The sequence below is a fragment of the Hipposideros armiger genome, unplaced genomic scaffold (assembly GCF_001890085.2).
Source record: "Hipposideros armiger isolate ML-2016 unplaced genomic scaffold, ASM189008v1 scaffold_122, whole genome shotgun sequence".
Taxonomy (NCBI): domain Eukaryota; kingdom Metazoa; phylum Chordata; class Mammalia; order Chiroptera; family Hipposideridae; genus Hipposideros; species Hipposideros armiger.
The window spans coordinates 715,846-741,075 of record NW_017731472.1 but is presented as its reverse complement, the minus strand read 5'-3'; the positions used below and the strand labels follow the sequence as shown (position 1 = coordinate 741,075).

The 25,230-nt window shown below is 41.1% G+C and overlaps 1 protein-coding gene across 5 annotated transcripts in view; it reads left to right on the top strand.

Moving 5' to 3' along the window:
* Positions 1–20,773: 20,773 nt before the first annotated feature.
* MIER3 (MIER family member 3) overlaps positions 20,774–25,230 on the top strand; it is a 34,060-nt gene continuing 29,603 nt past the window's right edge. For 2 of the 5 annotated variants that reach the window (XM_019648220.1, XM_019648218.1), the window contains exons 1-2: positions 20,774–20,836; positions 22,276–22,300. In XM_019648220.1, coding sequence (XP_019503765.1) covers positions 20,828–20,836; positions 22,276–22,300 — 34 coding nt within the window. In that variant the 5' untranslated portion in view covers positions 20,774–20,827. Of the gene's footprint in view, positions 20,837–21,140; positions 21,198–21,224; positions 21,495–22,275; positions 22,301–25,230 lie in introns of those variants that run through there. The other 3 variants (XM_019648222.1, XM_019648221.1, XM_019648223.1) reach the window with 3 other exon arrangements.

Here is a 25,230-nt window from a genome sequence, read left to right as displayed (position 1 = left end):
GAGAAGAGTTGTTCCTAAGGACATTAAGTGGAGTACTCTGGAATAATATGATAAAAAACCTTTTTGTCAATTAAATATGGGTAAGAACAATTGTAATAGGTAGAACATATTGTTTAAGTCTAGAAGGCATAAATTTTTGCTGTACCTTAAGGAATCCCCAAATGGAAATTGTTGCCAATGCATTATGGACCTGGATTAGATATGAAAAAAATTGTGAAGTAGAGTTAGCCAAAGAAAAGGCCTATGCTCTATATAAAGATGTATAAATAAATGCATATTTGTATGTTTTAAGTTAAAAGAAAATGTTTAACATATATATGGCATTTTATGATTCTTTACCCCAATTGCTTGATATGAGTGGGATTCTCTTGTATTACCCCATATTAGAGATGAAAAGTTGAAAGCCAGAGGGTTAATTTGCCTGGATGTATGTCTGCATTTAGAGATGGTAAGCCAAGAATGAAGTCTGGGTGTGTCTGGCCATGGTTCAATCTTTTGACCATGATGTGATGTCAGCAACCCTCCCCTTTCCCAAGGATGCTCTTGATTATATTAAAATTAAGGATTGTTGTTCAATCAAGGACATCATGGACAAAGTTACTAGATGGTAAATTGAGAGATGCTTGTAACCTCTAAAACCAACAAGGGTTCAGTATCTGGAATACAGGAGAAAGTCCTGAAATGAAAAAGAAAAAGTAATGCCAACATAAAAATGGGCAAAGAATGTAAGGAAATTTACAGAAGAGGAATCCCTAAAGACTAATAAACATATGAAGAATGATCAGTAACTTTAATAATCAGAGAAAAGAAACTTAAAATAACAAAGACATATGACTCTATACTTCTTAGCTAGGCGGGAATTAGCTGGATAATACCACAGGGAGGCAGAGATGAGAAGATATAGGAACCCCATATGCTGTTGGCGGGAATGAAAATGGGAGTAGCCCCTCCAGGGATCAGGCCCCACCCTGTGATCCAACAATTTCCCTCCTTGATGTACATCCCAACAAATCTTTACACAGTTTTATTAGGTGACGTGTACAAGGATGTTTGGTATAGCATTATGGGTCTTCCAAGAAACAGATGTCAAGATGTGGATTAAATCAATTAAGTGTACGAAGATTCTCTTAGGGGAGATACCTGTGAGAAAATGGGGAAGACTGGGAGGACCATTGTACCATGATGCAAATATGGGCCTAAGTGATGGAAAGATGGAAGGAAGGTTGACAAAAGTGTCCTAGACGGCCATACAGTCCAAGGCAGGTTCTTAAGTTCACCAAGACCTTAAGCCAAATCAGCTATGACAGGAACCCATGTTTCCCAGAATGGGCCTGCCTTAGTATCCCTGCTGTACTTCGTCACTGGCTGGGACAGCCCGTGGGAAGTGTGAGCTTGGGCGAAACACAGAGATGGATTTCAGAGCACAGCAGCGGGCAGGGGAGGGGACTTTGGTCAGTGATACTCCCTGTGTCTGGAGGCCTGTGAGGAGCATTCTCATGGATGTCACATATTATTGGGGGTAGCAGGGAGAGGAAGGCATCCTGTATGTCAATCATTGGGAGGGTAGATAGGTAATATGTAGTGCACACACACCAGTGAGCAGTTAGAAGCAAAGAATTAGGTGTACTCTTAACAGTATGGGTAGGTCTTAAAACAGCGGTTCTCAACTTGTGGGTCGATGTTGGGAGCCGGCTGCGCCTCAGTGTCTGACATGGCCAAGCACACTGCCATTGTAACAAATTCTGAAGCTCTGACTGAGAAACAGACACTACTTTATCTCTTAAGAAATTTATATTCCCCTTTAGACACCCTCAGTAGAATAAAGATCTAATACCCCTCCCAATATTGATTATTTTATTTACCTTAATCAACTTAGTAAGTCTTATATATTACTATAACTCTATTTTATACACTAAAAGCAATCTTAGTCACACTGTTAGTCTCCTAATCTCTTAGTATTAAGCAAAGCATGCACTCTGTAGTCTCAGGATTCTGCTCAGCTATGGTGTTTGAGATAACTGCTAATTGGCCATAAAACATCCTTCCAACGCCAAGGCTGGAATTCAGCTCTGACCAGTAAAGGTAAAAATAAAGTAAGTTAGTCATTAGTATGAAACAAATCCAGCTGTACCCTGTAACAGAAACAGCATGAGATAGTAAGTCTCTAGGAAGGACAAACTTCTGAGGAGAATAGACCTTGGGAAAGAAGAAATAATGAAACTATGTAGAAGGCAAATGGGTAAAAGTTTATCTCTGGAAAAAATAGCTCAATGATGTAATGGTCAACTGTCCAGCATAAAAAGGGACGTGCTGTAAAAATAAAATGAGACACTTCTCTTCTTGAAAAAGCGCTCCTGTGTCTCCGTGCGTTTTTCTTTTTCCTTGCAGTAAAGAATAAAAAAAGAGAGACACTCCTTTTGAAAATGCCCCGCTCCCTCCCTTCCTCTCTCATCTTCGTCTCTCTCTCTCAGCCGCAGATGCAGTCCCCACTAAAGGGACCCCCCCCCCGCAGGTCGCGACCCCTTTGGGGGTCGAACTACCCTTTCACAGGGGTCGCCTAAGAATATCGGAAAACAAAAAGATATTTACAGTACGATTCATAACAGTAGCAAAATTACAGTTATAGAGTAGCAACGAAAATAATTTTATGGTTGGGGGTCACCACAACATGAGGAACTGTATTAAGGGCATTAGGAAGGTTGAGAACCGCTGTCTTAAAACAATGTGTGGAGTGAAAAAAGAAGAACCAGAGTGAGACCTCCACTCCGGTATAATAATATTTACTAAATTTAAGGATGCATGCATACAAAACAGTAGCACTCAATATGCAAGTGTTACCTGCCAACTGAGCAGCACCTCCACCACTGAGAAACTTTTAAGTGTTCTTTCCTATATAAATGTTAAGTATAGAAATGTTAAGTCTCCTCCCTAGTTTCTTAGTTTCTTAGCCCCTGGCTTTGATTACTCTTCTCATCAGTCTGTGAATCCTAGGCTAAAGACTGCTCCTAGCCTGAATCCTAGAATTCTCCTATGCCCCTGCTTCTTGATTGCTTTGTAAATGAGTTTCTGAATCCTAAGCAATAGAAATCTCCTACCCTTGGTTCAGATAACTACTTGAAAGCCTGTGACTTCCTAATATCCCCCAGGCCAGTAAGCTAAATGACAAACCCATTCTGGGCCCAGATAACTGACACCACCTGAGTGACAGGCTGAATGGCCACAGGCTTCATGAGAGCTAACAGATTTATTAATTAAAGTCTATTTTTCCTCATTCAGGGGCCCAGGGGATATAGAGGATACCCCAACAAGATTTCCAGTCACAACCAAAGAAGCCAGCGCGGTCTTCCTGGTGGATCTCAAGACCACTTCCTCTCATCTGAGATCAGCTAGGGTGAGAGTTCCATGAATCCCCCAACAGGCAGGGACATCTCTACACCCCTGCCCAGCAGGAAGCAGATACAGAAGAAAAGACCTCCTGTCCCTCAGCTTCCCATAAGATTTTATGGGGATCACATCTCTCAAGGGGAAAACAAGGCAGGCAGTTAGAGGCAGGCATTGGGGCTCTGCATTCCTGCACATTCCACAGAGTGCAACTGCCAAGGGGACATCCCCTCTCCACCCAAAACTCCCCCTTTGTATTGTAATTATCTACCCCTGCGGGAAAACAAATAGGCACACAATACCCAACTAGATCAGACCAGTCACTTGCACCTGCGCAGTACCTCTTTTCAATCACAGGTGCCAATCAAGTGGTCCCAAGCCCTTAGGGGAACAGCCCTTTCTAGAGAAGGAATAAAAAACCCCAGTCCTGGCAAGTCCACCCCTCTTTTGGACACCTTGTTCCTTTTGACTGCTTCTTCCCTTTTTGAGCCTTTTTGAGCCTTTTTGAGCCTTGCCTTTGGGTGGCCTGCTCAAAACTCTTTGGAATGTAATTTCTCTTCTAATAATGGGCCCTTGAGCCATTCTCTACTGCTCAGGCCTACTTCTACTTCTTTGAAATGTACTATCTCTTCAAATAAACTACTTTTTGAGTACTTTACTCCAGCATCTTGTTCAGTTCTTTGCTTGAGTTTCCAAGGACCTGGACTTTGCGCCTAGAAGGGCCCACTTTCCGACAACACAAGTGTACACATACAAACCAAAAGATGTTCGTTATGCCCATTAAAATGGTTGCTTGGATGGGATATGGGAGTAAAAAGGAATAAATATAAAGGAGTATAGAAAAAAAGGCCTTACATGAGATGAATGAGGATAAAGTGTCTTGAACCTAGCATGAGTAACTCAACTTTGTGAGGCTGAGGACCTAAATATGTCAACACAGTGCCCACCACCTGCTCCTTAAAAAAAAACCTGAACACAGAAGCAGCCTCAGGATTCTTTAATAGCAAATATAAAAGCACTCTTCTTATAAAAACAGCAGCTCACTACACAGTAGATGCCTAGCCCATTCCTGGTCCTTTAAATTCAGCTCATTCTATCAGTGCCTCAGGTTGCAGCAAATACAGACCAGCAGCAGCAGCAGCACAAATTACTTGGCCTAGGAACTGCCTCAGGCCACCTGCCTGCTTACTCTCTATCGCAACCCCTCCCTTTTGGTTAACTGTGGGTCTTCTATTCCTGCCCTGGTGCCCTGGTGCCCAGGTTTTTTTTTTTTCCCTTTTAATAACTGTATTGAAATATAATTCACATACCATACAATTTACCCATTTAAAGTATACAATTTGATGGCTTTTAGGATATTCACATAGTTGTGCAACCATCACCACAATCAATTTTAGAACATCTTCATTACCCCCAAAAGAAACACTGCACTCCTTAGCCATGAACCTCCAATCCCTCCAAGTGCCACTTCTCCCTTACCCCACCCCAACCCGCCCTAGGCAACAACTAACCTACTTTCTGTCTCCATAGATTTGCCCGTTCTGGTTCATATAAATGGACTTATATAGTATGTGATCTTCTGTGACTGGCTTCTTTCATATAGCATAATGCTTTTAAGACTCATCCACATTATAGCACATATCAATGCTTAATTCCTTTATGATACCAAATAATATTCCATTGTATGGATATACCACATTTTGTTTATCCTGTCTTCAGTTGATGAACACATGGGTTGTTTGCACTTCTTGGAGATTATGAGTAATGCTGCAATGACATTTGTGTATAAGTTGTTGTGTGGACATATGTTTTCATATCTCTTGGGCATACACCTATGAGTGGAGTTGCCGGGTCATGTGTTTAACCTTTTGAGGAATGGCCAGACTGTTTTCCAAAGCAGCTGCACCATTTTGCATTCCCACCAGCAGTGTACAAGGGTTCTGATTTCTCTACATCTTCATCAACACTTATTATCATGTCTTTTTGATTGTGGTCCCCTAGTTCTTTCTATTGGCTCCTAGAGCCCCCTAGGCCCACTGAACTTACATGTCCTATGCTTTCTTAATTTCAAGGCTCTTCTGGGTGTCCTGTAAAAGGCATCCTCCATCACATTGGCAGAATTAGTCCTTGGCTTCCCCGACTAAAGAAAAGGGGTTGTAGATAATGGGGTTCTTAGATTCTACTCCCAAAATAAAAAAGTAGAGAAAGAGGAAAGTCGAATATGACTAGCTGTTATCTTAGTCCTTCTCTTTCTTTTCTGCTCCAATTGCTGGACTGACAAGATGAGGAGTCCAGGAGGGGCTGACCTGGGAACAGCAGCCATTCTGGAACTTTAGCCTGAGAGGGGACAAGGATGACAACGTGGTGCAATTACCAGTGTAGAGGTAGACTCTCATTTCCTTTAGTTTTTTCATTTTCTGCAAATGCAAAGATAAGGGAGACAAGGGTCAGTGTTTAGGCATGGTAATAATAAATCACTGTTTTTACTGACAGTTACATAATTGATAATGTTAATTGTTCCTCTTATGAATGACTTCTCTTTTATGGCTGGTTTATTTGGAAACAATTGTTGGCATTTGTACCATTTCTATTTGTTCCAGGCTGAAGAGTCCTAGTTCAGGGTGAGACTGATTTTATGATCAGCTAAAGGAGAAATGCTATCAGTACAATGAGAAAAGCCACCAGAAAATTCATGAATTGTGCTTCTGTTTAACCCTGTATTCTGAGGCTGGAATCACTCAAGTAGAGTTTTCTCCTTTGCAAAATTGACTTGGGTTTGGATCACTCAAGCATATTTAAATTTCGCCTTAGGAAAGTAGGCTCAGCGAGTACACTTTCCTACAATAACCATTCTGTACACAGCAGAAGCCTTTACTTAACAGCCATTTAGACTTGGGAATAGATTAAATCCATTAACTACCCCACTGTTTCCTCCCTTAACTGTGGTCATTAACCAAATTGCTAGTTTTAGTTATAACACAGATAACCATGTTTAAAAATAACCTAGACCTACTGCTTAGCATTTTTATTTTAATGGACATAATTAAGAAATACATTCTCAACCTATTTAGTTTTGTAGAATTCAAGTGTAAACTTTTAAATATCAACTCTCTGGAGGTAAAATTCACTTACATTTAAGTGCACCCTTTTTAAGTGTACTGATCAATGAATTATACATTCGTGTAATCACTGCCATACTCAAGATATAGAACATTTCCATCACCCTTTTCTCCTGCCCTTTACTGTCAATCCCCAGCCACTTTCTGGCTCCAGATTAGCACTAATCTACTTTCTGTCACTAGATTAGTTTTGCCATTTCATGAACTTAGTATAAATGTAACCAGAGCTTTTCTGAGACTCATCCATGTTGTTGCATGTATCAGTTGCTCATGCCTTTTTACTGCTCAGTAATATTCCCATTGTATGTATTTACAACAATTATAAAGTTTATCCCAGGAATAAAAGGTCGGTTAAACACTGAAAATCACCATATTACCAGAATAAAGGTGTAAACCCTATGATCATCTCAATATATGGAGGTACTTGAGAAAATTCAACACCCACTCATGATAAATACTCTCAGCAAACTAGTAATACCAGAGAATGTGCTTACATGATAAAGGGCATATATAGGAAATATAATACTTAATGGCTGTATTAGTTATCTCTTACTGCGTAAAAAATTACCCCAAAACTTAGCAGCTGAAACAATAAACACTTATCTCACTATTTCTTAGGGTTAGGGGTTTGAGAGCAGCTTAGTGGGGTAGTTCTGGCTGAGATTCTCTGATGAAGTTGCACTGAAGATGTCAGCTGGTCCTACAATCATTGGAAGCCTTGACTAGGACTGGAGTTTGCTTTCAAGATGGCTCATCACGAAGCTATTGGGGTAAAGCTTCAGGTCCTTACTTTTTTTTGTCGGAAGCCTCAGGTCCTTCCCACATGGATCTCTTCAGAAGGCTTCTTGAGTGTTTTCATGGCTTGTTAGATGGCTTCCCCCAGAGTGAGTGATTCAAGAGAAAGAGAAAACAAGGAGAAAGCCACCATACCTTTTATAAATTGGTTGTTTGGAAGTCACATATAGTCATTTTCACCAGAATCTATTCACTAGAATCTAGTCACTAACTATGGCTCACATGCCAGAGGAGGGGGAATTAAGCTCCACTTTTTGAAGGGAGGAGTATCAGAGAAATTGTGACTATATTTCAAAACCACCGCAACAGGAAAAGATGAGATGCTTTATATCCCCCAGGAATATCAGAAACAAGGAAGGATAAGTACCCTCAACATTTTTATTCAACATTGTTGTGGAGGTCCTTCAACAAGAAAAAGAAAAAGGCATATGGATCAGAAAGGCAAAAGTAAAACCATCTTTATTTACAGATGACATGTTTGTGAACATAGGACATCCTAAGCATTCTACTAAAAAGCTACTAAAATATTAAATAAGTTTAACAAAGATGTAGGATACTCATATAAGGTCAATATATAAAATTTAATTAAGTATGTATATAATAGCAACAATCAACTATAAAATGAAAAATCTTATATGCTATTTAAACTAGTGTTGAAAATACATAAAATACTTATATAAAGTTTAACAAAAGATGTGCTAGACTAGTACAATGAAAACTATAAAACATTATTGAATAAATAAGATCTAAATAAATGGAGAGATATAGCATGTTCATGGATTCGAAGAATCACTGTTTTTCAGATGTTATTTCTCTCCAAATTGCTCTATAGATTCAAAACAATCTCAATAAAAATATTGGCAGGTGTTGTGTTTTTTTTTTATAAATTGACAAACTGATTCTAAAATTCTTATAGAAAAAAACAAAAGATGTAGAATAGTCAAAATAATTTTTAAAAAGAACCAAGTTGAAAGGTTTGTACCTGATTTCAAGATTTGTTATAAATCTTATTATTATAAGTCATCAAGACAGTGTGGAACTGTCTTAAGGACAGACATATAGAACAATGAAACAAAATAGGAACCCAGAAATAGGCATTATATACTCATACATATAATATATATAATATGTATATAATATACATTTCAACTGAGTCAGATACATATATTCTCAGGTGATTTTTGACAAAGGTTCCAATAAGGAAAGCTTTTCAACAAATAGTGCTGGGACAACTGTACTCATATATGTATATGGAAAAAAATGAACCTTGATCCTTAACTCACACCATACATAACAATTAACTCAAATAGATGTAGACACAAATATTAAACTTAAAACTATAACATTTTGAAAAAAGATATCGAAGAAAATTTTTGAAAACTTAAGAGTAGGCAAAAATTACATTAACTACAAAAAGTGACAACCATAAAAGAAAAAAATGATACATTGGCTCTCATTAAAATTAAAACCTTCTGTTTTTCAGGTATAAATGTAACCAAGAGAATAGCAGGGATGGGGGTGGCAAAGGCTGTGTGTACATCAGATCCTGTGAAGGGCATTGGCCAGACAATTCATAAATGACAGTGACTGGCAGTGAAGGTAGTATGAACGAATACTAGCTTCTCAGAGGGCAGAGTATCCTGGCTTCCTCACCTCCTGATCCTGAGCTTTGTGTAGTCTGAAAGGATGGTGTACTGGGGGGATCAGAAAAGGAGGCAGATTTCAGTTAAGGCAGACAATGGGGAGAAATGCTTGGGGAAGTTGTTCTTGCTCTGAGGGGTGTGTTGATCTGACTTCCGGGGATGTGGTGGAAGGGTTTGGGAGGACAATGAAACATGTCAGGAAGAAGAGGTCCTGAGGATGGAGGATAGGAGAGACATTTTGGACCATGGTGGAGGAAAACAAGAACAGGGCCAGGAAGACTTAGTCTTCTCTGTCTCCTAAAGTAGTGATCTTCAAACTTTTTTGCTTGAATACTTTCACAAAAGAATCTTGAAAAACCCCTTAACTTATTTTTTTCTTTTATTAAAATATAACTTTTATAAGGTATACAAATCTTAAGTATATGGCTTAGTGAACTTTTCCATATTTATACACTCACATTACCTCCACCAAGATTAAGATGTAGAACATTCCAGCACCTTAGCAGGCTCTCTTCTTGTTGATACCTACCCTCGCCTACCCATAGGTAACCACTATTCTGACTTCTATCACCATCCTTTTACATTTTTAAAGTTAATATGTAAACTTTTTTTATTATAAATCTAAATAGTTGCAAAGGATGTTATTTCTGGAATATTATATATTGTACTTTGGCCTGCAAATTTAACCAATTTAGTCTATGGAAATGTCCGATAAGGTGTCTAAATGGCAAAGCCAGTCCTCATTGTCAAACCAATTAGCCAGATTGTTTTCAGTCAGAAAAAGTCTGACTTCATTAATCAATTCATATAAACGTGCTGATATGTCTCCCTGTGATCAATATATCTTACATTTGGATTCTAATTCTAAGACCTATAGATGGGGACATATGGCCCAGAGACTTGCCAGGAGTTTGTGACCTGTGACAGAAGGCACTGCTGCTTTAATATTTTAATGAAGCATTTTTGCTTTGCACTCAAGGAACTGCCTCACAGTTCCTCCTCACAGGGGAGAGCTGTACATTCTCAAATTGTCCCTTGTTGAGGGCTTTGGAAGTTTTTATATGTGGGAATATATATTTGGGATTTGGGAGAAGGATCATTGTGAAAGGGAGGTGGGAAAGGAGAATTGGCAGACTGTGGCACACCAAATTCAGGAAAGAGTATAAATAGAAATTGAAGATATGTAACCAATCAGCTTAAGATGATCTGTGCCTGCTCACCCATGGGAAGCATACATATTACCCTAGGCCAGGGTTTCCCAATCCTGGCACTATTGACATTTAGGGTTATTTAATTACTTGTTGTGGGAGTTCTCCTTTGCATTGTAGGATATTTAGCAACATCCTTGACCTCTACTTACTAGATGCCAGTAGCAATACACCCTACCCCAATTATGACAAACAAACATATCTCCAGACATTGTCAAATGTCTCCTGTGGAGCAAAATCACCCCTGGTTGAGGACCACTGCCCTAGGGTACTCTAGTTTGAGGACTGCTGTCCTGGGAGATAGTACCTTCGCAGAACTCATCTGCAACCTGGAAAGGAGAACCACAGTTGCAATGTGGGACCCTGTGTTCCTTCTTTGCATAGTCCACAGAAGAGGGAGTTGGCTCTCATTCCCAAGTAGGCTGGGTGGCAGCAGGAGCAGGGAGGCAGGGAACCAAGGAGTACGGGCTAAGCAGTCCTTCTTGCAGGGGTGAACAGAGGGCATGGGCAGTGGTCTTCACCCCTGCTTCTAGCCTCCACATTAAAGGAGAGGGTGGGGACATTCTGCAAATGTGGTTTGATGACATCATCAGAGATGTCCTTTAGAGACCCCAAGAAATAAGTGAATGAGACTTTGGAGGACTAGGGATCTTTTCACAACAAAGAAGGGCAAGTGTTAGAAAAATTCTTTTATACTCTTAAAATAAGCCTTTTTTTTTTTTTTCAACCCCATTTAAGTGTGGTCTAAGGCAGTGCTACTCAAAGCATGGGTCCATGAACTGTTGCTGGTCTCCGACTAGAAAACAGGCTGGTGCCAAAATATCAATCAACACACTGCTTCCTTCATTGAGAATATCTTGCTATGAAACAATGTCAGCCGAATTTAGTGCTTAATGACTTTAGTGTATAGTGACATAGTTTATTTACAGTCTGGCTCCAGCTCCTTACTTGTCATAGCAGCAGTCAACACTTTGAGTAGCTAGGAGAATGAACTAAGTAAGGTCTTTAGAGGGTCATGAAATCAATTTTGGGACTTGCAACCTTTGTTTAAAAAAATCGAATGAAATAGGAAAATATTAGAGTGCATGCTACTTAGAAAGAATAAGTATTGTTTTATGAAACTTTTGTTTCAGTTATACATGTGTATGTATACAAATATATACATGTGTACTGGGTGACAACGTAAAAATATATTTCTAACTGTGAATATTGGTCAGAAAAGTTTGAAAAGCACTGGTCTAGAGAAACATGAAAGCACAACTGTGCTGATTTAGGGCTGGACTGAGGTCCCTTATGATTCCCAAATCTTTTCCAGCTGTACATCAGCAGCGGCTACTGCCAATGCTGATCCACATTCCTCAGTCTACCCAGCTGCCGCCTTCACACAGCACCTGTACACACTTGGTTTCTGCATTTTTCTGCCTCAGAGTGTTCTTTGCCTCTGAGAGTGGGCTTGGCTCTCTTGAAGGGCAGGCCAAAAGTACCCAGGAGTTAATGTCAATAGTGACGGTCAGTGGAGATGAGGATTGCTATTGGGTCTTCAGAATAGTCATGATGTATTTTGTCTATGTTTACCAAAGGTCATTTATTTATATAAAGAACAAAGATCAATCAATGATATATTGCCCATTTTGTTCGATAACCTTTTGCCATCCTTCAGTGAGCTTCATAATTCCTCGTTCATAGAAGGACCTGTCTTTATTTGTGAAAAACTGAACAAGGTGCTGATTTACAGCCTCATCTGAATTGAACATTATACAACGCAAGGAGTTTTGAAGAGAGTGAGACAAGTGGAAGTCTGACGGTGTAAGGTCAGGCGAGTATGGTGGATGTGGCAACACATCCCATCCAAGCTCCAATAATTTTTTTTTTAAGATTTTATTGGGGAACTGGGGAAGGGGAACAGACAAGTTGCTGTCCTTTTGTTCTTCAGTCTAGTTGTGAAAGACATCGCTTCACTGGCCCATGCTGGTATTATCATTGCACTCTTCCCAGGTGAGGCAGTCGCTCGTCGGCTATTGGACGGCTGCTCAAGGTGGCTCACAGCAGCTCACACAAGTGCTCGCTAGCTGCCGGCCAGCCTCTCTGCAGCATACGCGTCGCCAGTGACTCACAACAGCCCAGCTCCAGGTCAAGCTGTTGTTCACCATCTTAGCTGGAGAAGGCACAGCGTTACTGGCCCTCATGTGGAATCCGAACTGGGGCCCTGCTGCTCAGAGCTGGCATCCCAAGCCAACTCTTAACCAACGCGCCACTTGGCTGGCCCCAAGCTCCGATAATTTTTGATGGGTGATAAAACCTGTGTGTGGTCTCGCGTTATCGCGATGGAACACAACTCCTTTATAATTAACAAGCTCTGACGTTTCTGGATGATGGATTTGTTCAAACTGTCTAACTGCTAACAGTACACATTCGAATTAATTGTTTGAATGATCCTTGGTAGGAGCTCGAAAAACATGACACCTCTAAAATCCTACCACACTAAGGGCATAACCTTCCTGTGATGAATGCCTGCTTTCGATGTCGTCTGAGGTGAATCATCATGTCGGGACCAATACCGTTTGCACACCACATTGTTGTAAAGAATCCATTTCTCATCACCAGTTATCAGTCACTTCAAAAAAGGATCGTTTTCCTCACATTTAATGAGCATATTGCAAATGTTTATATGCACTGTCAAATGAACTTCTTTGAGTTCATGCGGAACCCAAATATCGAGCTTGCTTATGTATCTCAGCTTCTTCAGGTGGTCATGAATGCTTGAATGATGGATGTTCAGTGTTTCCGCAATCTCTCTCTCGTGTTGTGTAACGTGGGTTTGGCTCGATCAATGCCTTTATTTTGTTGTCATCAACCTCGGTGGGCCTCCCTGACCAAGGAGCATCATTGAGCTCAAAATCACCAGCACAGAATTTCATGAACCATCATTGGCACTGACTTTCTTGTAGAGCATTGTCACAGTAAACTTTATGCAACTTTTCACAAGCTTGACGTGCATTCTTCCCTTTATGGAAGTAAAGCAGTAAAATATGGCCAAAATACATAGTTTGGTCTTCCATCTTCAGCTTGTTATAAAATCTCCAAAACTCGACCAAATCGCTCAATTTTTTTTTAGAATGAAGCTAGAACTGTCAGCTGTCAAATGACATAGCAATAACATAGATGCGAATGACTCTAGTACTTCCAAAAATGAACTAGTGCCATCTGTCGCAAATATGTGTCATGACTTTTCTGAAGACCCAATAGATAAAATTCCAACTTCCTCACTTCTCAGTGGAACAATTCTAAGGTATTACACGCTGTTTTTAAGAAGGTTATAGCACGGATTGAAAAGAGGAAACTGAGGTTCAGGTAAATTAAATGACTTATTCAAGGTCACATGTAATAACATTTGAACTCAGGTCTGTTTTAGTCCAATGTCTACTATGTTACAACTGTGTTTTATTTGTTTCTCCCAAGGTACACTTCCCTGGCCCTTAAATTTGTTGATCTATCCATATCTCCGACTTAACCTTTGTTGTTTTCTGGGCCAGTCCTTAGCCTGTGCCATTAATTCCATTCTCTATTTTTCCCTCAAACTGCTCTGTATTGACAGGAGTGCACCTCCGGTGAGCTGTATTTCCCAGGCTCCTGGGTCAGCTGGCTTCTTCCTGGATTCAGGTAATGGGAGGCACTGGCAGGAAATCAGAGGGAGGAAGAGAAAAGCAGGATATTTGTCCCCCTCTCTCTGTGTCTCTGGTTGCATTCCAGCAGAGCGGTATCTTCAGAGCTCTAGCTAGTCAAGCATACCACAGTTCCAACTTCTCCCAGTGACTGGCCTCTGGGCTGTGTAGTGAGACTTGATTCTTCCTTTTGACACAAGAGTGGTAGCATTTTCTGCTTTTGCAAATCTCTGGATTGCTTCACAGTCCTTTCTGGTACCTCTGATCTTTCATGACCTGTGTAACCAATTCATGGATTAATTTCCTTTGTTTTAAATCTTAGAAACGTTTCTGTTTTTCCAGTTAGAATGGACTGATACACTTTCCAATCTTATATTTCATTAAAAGTGATGAGGAGTCCTCGACTCAACATATATAGTGCAGGAGCTTGTTTTTGATTAGTGATATTCAGCTCAGAATCAGCCCCAAGATTCCTCGTCAGTGTTTGTCTATAATCAACAGGTGGTTCCTTTTTTTCGGTCTTCTTTTCCTGTTGGCAAGTATGCTGGCATTCTAGCCTGAATTCCCTAGAAAACAGAAGCTGAGGCAATAATTAAAAGATGATGTATTTGGGAGTATTTAGGGGGTACAAAGTCATGGCAGCAAGAGTGAGGAAAAAGGGAAGGATGGGAAGCAGTGCAAGGTGATACCTAACCACGCTGGTCACTGCCTCATGACAAAGCCATGGGAGACCTGGCAGGTCGCTCAGCAGGTACTTCTGCTTGACCACACTGGACATTTTAGGATGTCCTGCTGCGTGACCTGCTGAATGGAGAAATAGTGCTCTAGAGACATCCACCCAAGGGAGGGAGGAGAGGGAATTTAATTGCCTGGCACCTTTTGTTACCTATATTCCCATTCACTGAAGTTTGCCTCATGTAGAATTAAAAACCTCCTCCACGTTTCTGGCTTATACCATCCAGCTTCTCCAACAGTCACTCAGGAAGCCAGAGTCCATGGTCTGCAGCTGGTGTATCTTCTGAATGACAAAGTGGCAGGAGCCAAACACCAGCATGCTGCTGCCCAAATGGAGTTGGTAATGCATGTTGGAGGCTGCGGGTCTGAGATGCAGATTGCGTGGAAAGAATCTGAAGAGGCACATCTTATGAGATGAATCATTTCTCCTCAAATTCATGTGTTGAAGTCCTAATTCCCCAGTACCTCAGAATGTGAGATGGGCCCTTTAAACACGTGATTAAGTTAAAATGACGCCGTTAGGGTGGACCCTAATCCCTGATATCCTTATAATAAGAGAAAATTTGGACACAGACAACAGGGATATGTGTGCACAGAGGAAAGGCCATGTGAGTACATGGTGAGAAGGCGGCCATCTGCAAGCCAAGGTAAGAGGCCTCAGGAGAAACCAAACCTGTCTACACTTTGGTCACAGATTTCCAGTCTCCAGAACTGTGAGCAAATAAATTTCTGTTGTTAAAGCCACCCATTACATTGAATGATAAACTAAGTAATGAGGAACTGCATATTGATTACTCTTATTTTTATAACACAAAATGAGTAAATTATTTTAATCTTGAATTGCCTGCTTTATAGTACACGGTTTGTAATTTATTTTTCAATGGTTTTTAATATGCTTCAAAATAAGATTTAACATGCTCATTAGAATTGAAAAATGAAGTCAGACTTTTTCTGAAAGAAAGCAAGCCTGACCTGGCACATTTGTTTGACAAAGAAGACAGTCTTTGCTAGTTGGGTTAGAAGGCAGGCATTTCCCACAAACTGAAAGGGATAAATGTACACCTCCATGGTTTTGACAAAAATATATTTTAAATCTGTGACACAACAAAGTATTTTATTTAAAAACACTGTATTGGCAAGAAAGTATTGAAATTAAGAATATGTTCATTTTCCCTTCTGTTTCTGAGTGTGTTGGGGTAACCAGGTGCCTCTGAGTGAAAAAAGTAACTGGTACAATTAATAGATGTATGACAAGTCTTGGTGAAGTCTTTTTTAGTATTTTTCATAGAAATTTAAGTGAATTATAGTGAAAGACTGTAAGGGCTAGGTAACAAATCTTTTTGTATGTCAGGCAGCTTTTAATTCTTTGCTTTCAGAAAAATTGAAGACAATCAAAATATCAATGTAAGAACATTAAAAATGACATTTGATAGAAGATCACAGCATGAGTTCAAAGAATTGAGTGATGGTTTAATAAAATAATAAAACCCTTCCACTCTCATATACTTATTGTATGAATATGGTTTCTTTGAGCTTACTTCTAAATAAATAAAGAATAAGAACATCATTGATGCTAAATTCATTCTCATTCTAACATTAAGTAATATTCACCCACAGGTACATGATCTATTTTTTTTAAGGTCCCATTCATCTTATTAAGAGGTTGATGTCCAATGCAGTTTTGATTTTTGTTCAATAAGCTTTAATCAAAATTTGTAATACATGTATATTTTATTGATTGTGAATTAATAATAATTATACTGATAATGTAATCTAGAGGGAAAGTATTAGTTTTGAGTGTCAATTTATAGGGATATTTGTTTTGCAGAGCAAGATAGTAGGGTATCAACCAAAGACTTCCAGGCATAAACCATGTTAAATTGGGATAAAATTCTTTAGAGGAAAGAGAAGGGGAATATGAGTTTAAGGAGAAAAAGGAATCCTAAAATGTTCTGTTGTTAAAGAAAAAACATGTTCATTTTTAAAAGAATAATGGCTATATCAAATTGCAATGGTATTTAGATTACATTGCATACATTTTAAAATGTTATATAATAGCTTTTTTTTTTTTACAATGACCTTTACAGTATGTTGTAAAGTATATCCTTTACAACTATTTAAACATATGAAAAAATTAGATGTCCACTTGGGTATGTAGAAAGGGGTACAGTTCTTCAAAATTCTTTTGAGAATATCCCTTAAATTTAAAGCCACTGAGTTGTAAGATCTAAGTGGTGTGTCTCACAAAAGGTATGTTAGCCTGATGCATCCATCTTATTATAAAGTCAGCCTTGACTCATCATAGGTCAGATAGATTCTCATGTCTATGGACCAGGTCCCGTTCTTCTTTGTAATGAACTGAGGACTTACTCTCTTTTTTATCTCTGAATGCTCTTTTTTTTTTTTTTTTTAGGTACCATGAAGATCATCTGCCTTCTGTGAACAATTTTGTTTAGGCAAAGCTCCCTACAGTGAATTAGCTTTCTCAGAGAGTAGTCATTCATTCCAACAAAGAATATTTGAGTTTCACACAGAAGTGTATATGTTTAGAAAAATGCAAAATGTGATGGAGAGCTGAATTGTTGGCATTGCAGTCTTATCCCAAGCCATGTTGAGAGGATATTACGTGGATGTTCCAGGTTAGTCTGCCAACTGGAAGCTCACAGTTAACATGATTTACTGAATGTGATTTATTTTGCCTACACTGTGTTTAAAAAATTTTAAATTAGTTGACAAGTTTTATAAACCAGGAGAATTCACATTGAAGATCCAGCTTTCTAGCTGTTCTTGGAAAATCAGAAGGTCTGGAAGCACTGGGCTCACAGTCTCACAAGGCAAGAGCCAGTCTGCTGAGACTAAGTGAGTGGCTGCCCCATTTAGGCAGGGTTACCATCTACTGGTTTGCTGTTGCCCCCACTTCTGTCTTCACACTGGCTTGCTTCTGTCATTCATTGTGCCTGCCTGGCTACCATACCACTCGAGATTAACTTTGGATAGTCTATTATTTTCCCTTGGGTTAGATAGAATCTGTAGAAAATGAAATATTTATATTGCATTATTGTGGCCCTATTAAAACTGCTTTCAGTAGGTCATACATTCATGGTCACTAAAACACCTGCCAGTGGGTTTGAGGATCTGGTAGAGGATATTTCCCTCTGCATTACTGTTACTGTGTCGCTCAGGCAAGACATTTCTTTTAAAGTGTCCTGAAAAGCTTTGCTTCCATTGAAGAATTTGTGTATTTCTCCTCAAAGACAATGAGAACCAACCAACTGATTGTATTTACTTTTTTTATTTTTTGGCTTTGGTTCCGGAAAGCTCTAAGCCAAATTTAAGGTTTAACTCTCATATTGTGCATTATACTTCATTACCTGCATATTCTTGCTCCAACTTTTTCTCTGATGTTAACCTCCTAGCCTAATTAGCTTCACTGGTCCTCATTTTTTATATTTACATTTTCCTATTTTATTGTGTGTATTTATTGTACGACATTTCAAACCACACATTCATAATCTTTCTTGATTTATTTCATTTCTAAAGAAAACTGGAGGATCTATTATATTTTGGTTCTCTTTAGGGAGTTACCATGGTTTCAGTTTTGAGTTTTCCTTGCTCTTGTTCCCATCTACCACATATAAAAATTCTCAGTTACATTATAAGCTTTCGAGGGGCCAGGACTTTTCTGGTGATCCCATAGTGCCCAGTGTCCAGCATAGGACTTACTTTCTACATAATGCCACCTTTTGTGTAGTGACAGGATAATAACGAGTAAAAAGTAATTTTGTATTTCAATTCCCTGGAGTAAGGGGACTTTTTATCTGTACCAACTCTTTGTTATCAAAAAGAATGAAAAATCCACGCACATATTGTAGACTTTATACACTTTATCATAAAAGGAATGTGTTATATCAGATTGGGTGGTAAAATTTTTCTCTAGTGATTAGTGGTGGGAAAGTAGCCCTGTTTCCTTAAACTGTGAATTGATTTAGCTTCACTTATCTTTCTATGAATCCTTATTTAATACCCTGGACACGGACTACATAAACTATGTACTGTGATGGAGAGAATATAAGTAATCAAAATTACAAATGCCTATACAAAATCTTTATAATTTAATAAAAGGAGAATGTGCAGAAACTTGACTAAGTTTATGCAAGTGCATGAGTCTGTATATTTCTTAAACATGGCAAAATGGAACCTAAGGCTAAATTTATAGTTTAGATTAGCAATGTTTTGCTATGAAGAGAATGTTTTTCCTTAGTATTAAGTACGAGGCAAACTGTTGGAGACACTTTCTTCATGACTCAGATCCCAGGCCCTGTGGTCAAGCTCAAGGCACTGTTTAATGGTTCTGTCCACAGGGCGTGCTCACTGCCACATTTCTAAAGCTAATCACCTGCACTTAATTTCAAACCATTTTTTATTTTGAAAACTCTAAATGCCTCATTGAGGACAGTCCGTACAACATGTGCCAAGCCTCTGGTTTCAAAGTTCAGCTGTTTTTGAGTTATTTGACTGGACAAAAGGTCGAAAGATATCTTTCACAGCAGGGAAAGTGTAATTTTCCATATCTTTACGATGTTTGGAAATGGTTGAAGTAATTTTCCCTAAAATTTCCATAAATAAATTAAGTTTTACCAGTGGAATAACTTTAATTTTGAGATGTGTTGGCAAAAATGTTGAAAGTAACCCTTTCCCCTCCTATCCATCATCCAGTCTCCAGCCTCATCCTCATTATGCACTCTTGGAGGGGAGAATCAAAGGAGACCCCAGGTTAAAACTCAGACCTTCCACATTTGGACTAAGTATGGAAAGTTTTAAAGACTCCTAAAAAGTCTCTCTCTCAACTTGTGAGATTACATCAAAAACCTCGACTCTGTATCATTTAATATTACTTGTTTCAGCAACAGTTGGGAGAAAAGCGCAGGTATCTGAGATCACTTTCCTCTCCAGTTCTTTGCAGGGCCCTGCACCTCACTTTCCTGATTGTGTAGGCATCTCACTTATCCATGAACCTTACAGCAGACTTTCTTTTCCATACATGTTATTATTTCTGGCCTCCTGCCTCAAGACAATCCTGAGCAAAGGTACCTTGGCAAGATGACTTGCACTTCTTGCAGGATTTACCTCTGTGGGCTACTGACAAGTTTTTTTAGTGGGTATTTCTGTATACTTTGCTCAAAGTTGTTCAGTGGATATGGATCTGTCTGGAGTTCGACTTACTTCTTCCAAGGAAGAGCAAATGGCCATAAGGCATGCGTAGGAGCAGGTATACCTGTTAAGCATTTTCCTCCCTCCTGCACCCATCCACTTGCCCATAGGACCAGTTTCCATTTTGACCCTAAGCTTTTGGTGAGGGAGGTGGGAGGTAGAGTTTTTGAGACTCAGTTCAGGGACTTTGATATACTACTGCCTTTCCACAGGTCTATCAGGTGAGTACCTGTGGGTCACCCCCTGGACTATCTGGTGATCAACAATCCCTAGGACTGTTCTACTTTTTTTCATATGTGCACGATTTATATTTTATGAGCGTCTTCTTTGGATTGTGCAAGTTTTTGTATCACCAATTGTTTGCCCTGTTGATCTTTTGTCTTTTCTTCTGTACTGTCACTATCTTCCAGAGACTTTTTGGCAAATGACCAGTTTTACCGTACACTCCAAGAGTGTACTGTATGTTGCTCTGCATCCCCCAATTCGGACAGGTATCTTCCGGGAAAACGCCAAACGCCTGGTCGCCGTCCATCCGCCACTTCTCCCGTTTCTCGGGGCTGACTCTCGTCCATCAGTCTATTCCATCGATCGCCTCCTCTCTTCTTAAGGAAGTCTGTCGAGTTGTTCCTCCGAGTCTCCTGCCCGCCTCCCCTACGCCCTACCCGACCAGGGTGGCTGTCGTCCAGTCCTCAGCCGCCCTGGCCGGTTCTTTGGCCTCGAATGGCTGGACGTGGGTCTGTCCCGCGCCCGTGCTTCCATCCGTCCCCCGCTTGCCTCCAATTCTGCAGGAACTTTACTCCATCCGAGAGAGGAGGAGCGGGCGAGCTCGGGGGCAAGTCGGGCCACCCGCAGCGGGCGCAGGGCGCGGCGAGGGGCGCCGGGTGGGGTGGGCGTGCAAGCGGGCCGGGGGCGTCGTGGGCTGCCCTGCCCTATAAGGGGCCGAGCCGCCTCCGCCGCCGGGCGGGTGCCGGGCGGACCGCGGCGGCGGCGGCGGCGGCGGCTGCTGCGATTGGCTCAGGCGCCCCATCCGGGGACTGGGCTCGGCGCTGCTCGTTCGCCCTAAAGGTACCAATATGGCGGAGGTGAGCAGGGAAACCGGGCAAGAGCGGCCGGGCTGGAGCGGGCGCCCGGCGTCCCCCCGCGGTTCCCGAGCCAGCCTGGAGGATCCGGGGCCCTTCCCACGGCCCCACAGGGGGCGGCGCGGGGGCCGCGGGGCGGCGACGGACCGCGGCGGGGCCGACAGGGGGGCGGGAGCGGGCGCGGGAGCGGTCTCCCTCCGGGACTAGGCCGCGTCGGCTCCAGCCGCGAACCGACCGGGCGACGGGGCCGGACCGGAGGCGGTGGCCAGAGGCATCGAGCCCTGGCCCGGGGACTGCGCCGTGTCGTGCCCCCGGGCAGCTGGCGCGGGCCGCCGGAGCCTGCGCGCCGCCTCCCGGGGCCGAGGTGGGTGGAAACCGGCCGATCCCCCCCTCCGCGGCCGGATTGCAAAGCGGGGAGCGGGCTGCGCCACTGCCCCGCGGGAGGAGTGCTCTGTGCGCTCAGCCCACCGCGTCCCGGCTGCAGCGTGAAGGAGCCTCGCCGTCCACTTTGCTCCGGGCGTGGAGGAGAGCGGGATGCGCGGCCCCCGGGCTTCGCGGGAGACGAGCGGGACTCCCCGCTCCGCAGCCCCGGAGATGCGGGAGCCCCTGGGGGTGAACGGGAGTCGACCAAGACCCTCTACGCTCTCACCAGGGGTCCTCGGTAGCCCCACTTCCCTCTAGGCTGGAGGAGGGAGGCAGGGCGAGCGAAGCTGCCCTGGCCGTGTCCCCCGGGACTAGTGAGCTGGGGGGAGGGGGGTAGCGCAGCAGGAGCCCCTCGGCAGGAACTCGTTGGGGCGAGGGGCTCGCTGGCAGGCCCGGGGAGGGAGTGAACACCCTGGAAGGAACCAGCATCTTTGCAGCTGAAGGACCGCGTCTCCGGACTCGGGGGAGAAGATGGGGGTTTGCGCTTTGGTTTGGGGGAGAGTGTCCGGTTGCGCGCTGGCCTACGTTCGGGGGCAGAAGACAGCCCCGGAGTTGGGGCTCCCAGGCTCCAGGGGATGGACTAGGTTGTCAGGGGGCGAGCCCCTTCCAGGAAAGGGTGTGCGTTGCGAGGTGGTGTTTGGGGCCGTGGAGAGCCTGGTGGGATTTGGGGGACTCCTGAGATGCCAGGGATGGGGGACCGATATTGCGAACCGACTGCTCTGGGTTTTGCGTCTTCCCTTTGTAACTTGCTGAGCTCCGAGGGGCTGCTTAGAGTTAGTGCCTGTTAGACTCCGGGCTCCGTCCCGGGTCTGTGAGTTTGTACACTGGGGACTCAAAAAGGAAGGCGAGGCAGCCAAGAGGGGCCCGAAAGGGGCCGGGAGCGATTGGAGCGAAGCTACGTCTTGCACTTTTGGCAGCTGCGGAGGAGCGCTGGGCTCCGCCTCCTCTGCGCCCTGTTGCCGGCGCTGCCTCTTCCCCAGGCTTCGCGATCTAACCGCACGTTTTCTTCTCTCTCCTAGGCTTCTTTTGGAAGTTCGAGCCCAGGTTTGTCCCATTTTCTTACCTCTTCAGGGGGTCCCAAAGGGTAATGGGGGCTCAAAGATCTATTTGCTAAAGGTTTTCCACAGAAATTTGTCCTGCGAGCTTTTCATCATTTGTTTTTAAGTGTTTCAGTGTACATTTTGGTAATTATTGTTCGAGGAACAAACAGTTAAACTATTCTTTTTCTTTTCCTGCTTTTTGAAAAAATACCTTGTTACAAAGTTGCTAACAGACAAGTGTTCTTTTTAAGGAATGTTTGTTTAATGCTCACATAATCTTGTTTTCCTCCAAGGCTAAAACAAAACAGTTAATTCCAAATTATCTTTGCACAACTTTAGAAATTTAGTTTAGTTTTTAATTTTGGTTTCTTAGAGAAATCAACTCTCATTTGTCAGAACTTTGGGGTTGCTTATATTGATTATTAACTACGACTCCTGTCTCCCCTATTTTGTCTTATATTTTTCATAATTGAGCAATGTCTATAGTCTGTATTAAACTTGAATTTTGAGAGTTAGGTAAAGCTACCTTAATCAAAAGAAACACAGAATTTCCAAGTTTGGCTCAGAAAAGTGGTAATACAGAATTTTTGAGGTGAGACAACTTTCGATCTTCTAGTACAGTGTTTCTTAGCCTTTTGGGGGCCAGAAACTCCTGTCAGGATCTGATGAAAGCAAGGGACTCCATCCAGAACTCTGCACATATACATAATTGCATACAATGGGGTTTATGGAACCCCTGAAGCCCATCTAAGTGAGGACCTTTCCTCCTGTGCTAAAATGTAAGGATAGCTTTGTTTCCATTTCTCATCCCCTTTCCAGCCCCCTTTTTGGCTGACTCTTCCCTCTCATAGTCTCCAGGAAAAGTACCTCTGAACAGTCCAACTCCCTTATTTTACACTTGAGGAGGCTTTTAAATAACTCTACTGAGAAGTCACCTAGTTAATAGCAGAGCCTTGGATGAGCTCCCAAGTCTAAGTATGTTACAACATGTTGCCTTAGAGTGAATAGTCCATTTCCTTGCATATTACTTTGTATATTTAGCTGACTTTTGAGTTCTTGATTATCATTTAAGGTATTATAAAATAGTTAAGAAGTAGAAGTAGAAGAAATTGTGGCTATTTTAAAAATAGCTGTCTACATCTTTACATTTAAACATCATTTTAAAACATTTCTCTAATTTTGAGACAAACATTTTTTTTTGGTTATAACTGATTTCAGGAAAAGAATATTTATATACATGATGCCAAACATCTGGATGATAATGGAATTTTCCCATTTTGTATCACTCTGCTTTTAAGAAGTTGCAATCCAAATAAAAAGCTAAAAGACAGTGTGGTTTTGGTGTTTAAACAATTTATAACCTGTTTTTAATTGATTAGCCAATTTTAAAGGGAATTTTATTGCTAGAAGAGACTCTTGAGGTCATTTAAACCAACCCTATGTGTTTTACAAATGAAAAACTGGACTTAGGCCCAGAAAGTTTAAATGACTTGCCTCAGGTCCCAGAAAGCCGGGGCCAAAGCCAAGAGTAGACCCTGAGGCCCTTCATTTCTGTTATTGAATACCTTCCACTTTAGGGAGCCTGCTGGGCCAAGTGATATGGGGATTAGAAAAGAGGCCAGAAACCTGTCCTCAAAGAGGTAGAACTAAGTTACCATCTATTTACTCCCTGACACTTTGGCATACCACAGAGATTTCTAACAATTCTTCAAAAAAAAAATTGCAATGGTGGATGTTCTGCTTTTGAGCTATTTAATAAATATTATTTTTTTCTTTCAAACTAAGTTAAATCACCTATATTTAAGTAGGTTTTGAAATGAGCAGATTTTTCAGCGTTAAAAAAATAACAATACAGAGGGTGCCAAAAAATGTATACACATTTTAAGAAAGGAAAAAAAAACCCTATTAAAATTGTAATACTCAATATATACCGATAACAAAAGATGAATATAAGTCATGTGCATACATTTTTTGGCACCTCCTAAAGAATTAAGTCCCATAGAAATTATATTTTTGGAACTAATTGTCAGAGTTCTCCAAACTCAAAATCAAAAGCATTGAATTATGTCTGGTTTTTTTCCATAGTGAAAAATCTTTGGTCTAGTTCAGTATTTTGTTAATGATCTCACAGTGTCCTTAAATGTTTGAAATTTCAAATGCTAAATAGCTTGCCTAAAAACAGATCAAACTTTTTATGTTGAATATGCTTCCTTCCATTTCTCTTCTTTCATCCCAGAATTCTGACACTTCTTTCCTTCCCTGCTCTGAGAGCCACTGGCCTAATTAATTGAATTAGATACTATAGTAAAACAAATGGAGAAAATTCTGTTTTTCATAATTTGATTTCATTCTCTTGGAATTTTGGATCTTATTTATTTTTCCACTTGGTTTTCAGAGTATCCTGCTAACTTCATATTTGCCATTAAAACAATTTTATTAACAAGTGTGATTTGACCAAAACTTGGAATGGGATACATCTTCCAAAACTTTTCGATATGATTCTCTATAGTCCCTTCACATAATCTTAAGAACTTTATTAGTAATTTAAAGAAAAGCATGCTCTTACAGTATTTCAAGCTGGGAGCTTGAAATACTGATATAGACATGAAAAGTGATAGTGCTTTTAAAGAGTGAATTGCTGTATAGCTGTTTCACAGAAACTTATATTTGTTCAAAAACCATATTTCTGTTGTGTTTTGCATCTTTGAGGGTTAGAATTTGGATAAAATTGATATTCTCTTCTGAAGTGTTTGGCCTTAGTGTATAACAGATTCTTGTGAAATCTTTCATTCATAATCTTTCTGACATTTTCCTTTTGCTTTTAGACAAATAATTAAACCAACTCATAAACAAGTTTGACTTTCTTATTAGAACAAATTTTTTTTTTAGGGCCACTCCATTTAAAAATCACTTTGCTGCTATTATAAGTCTTAT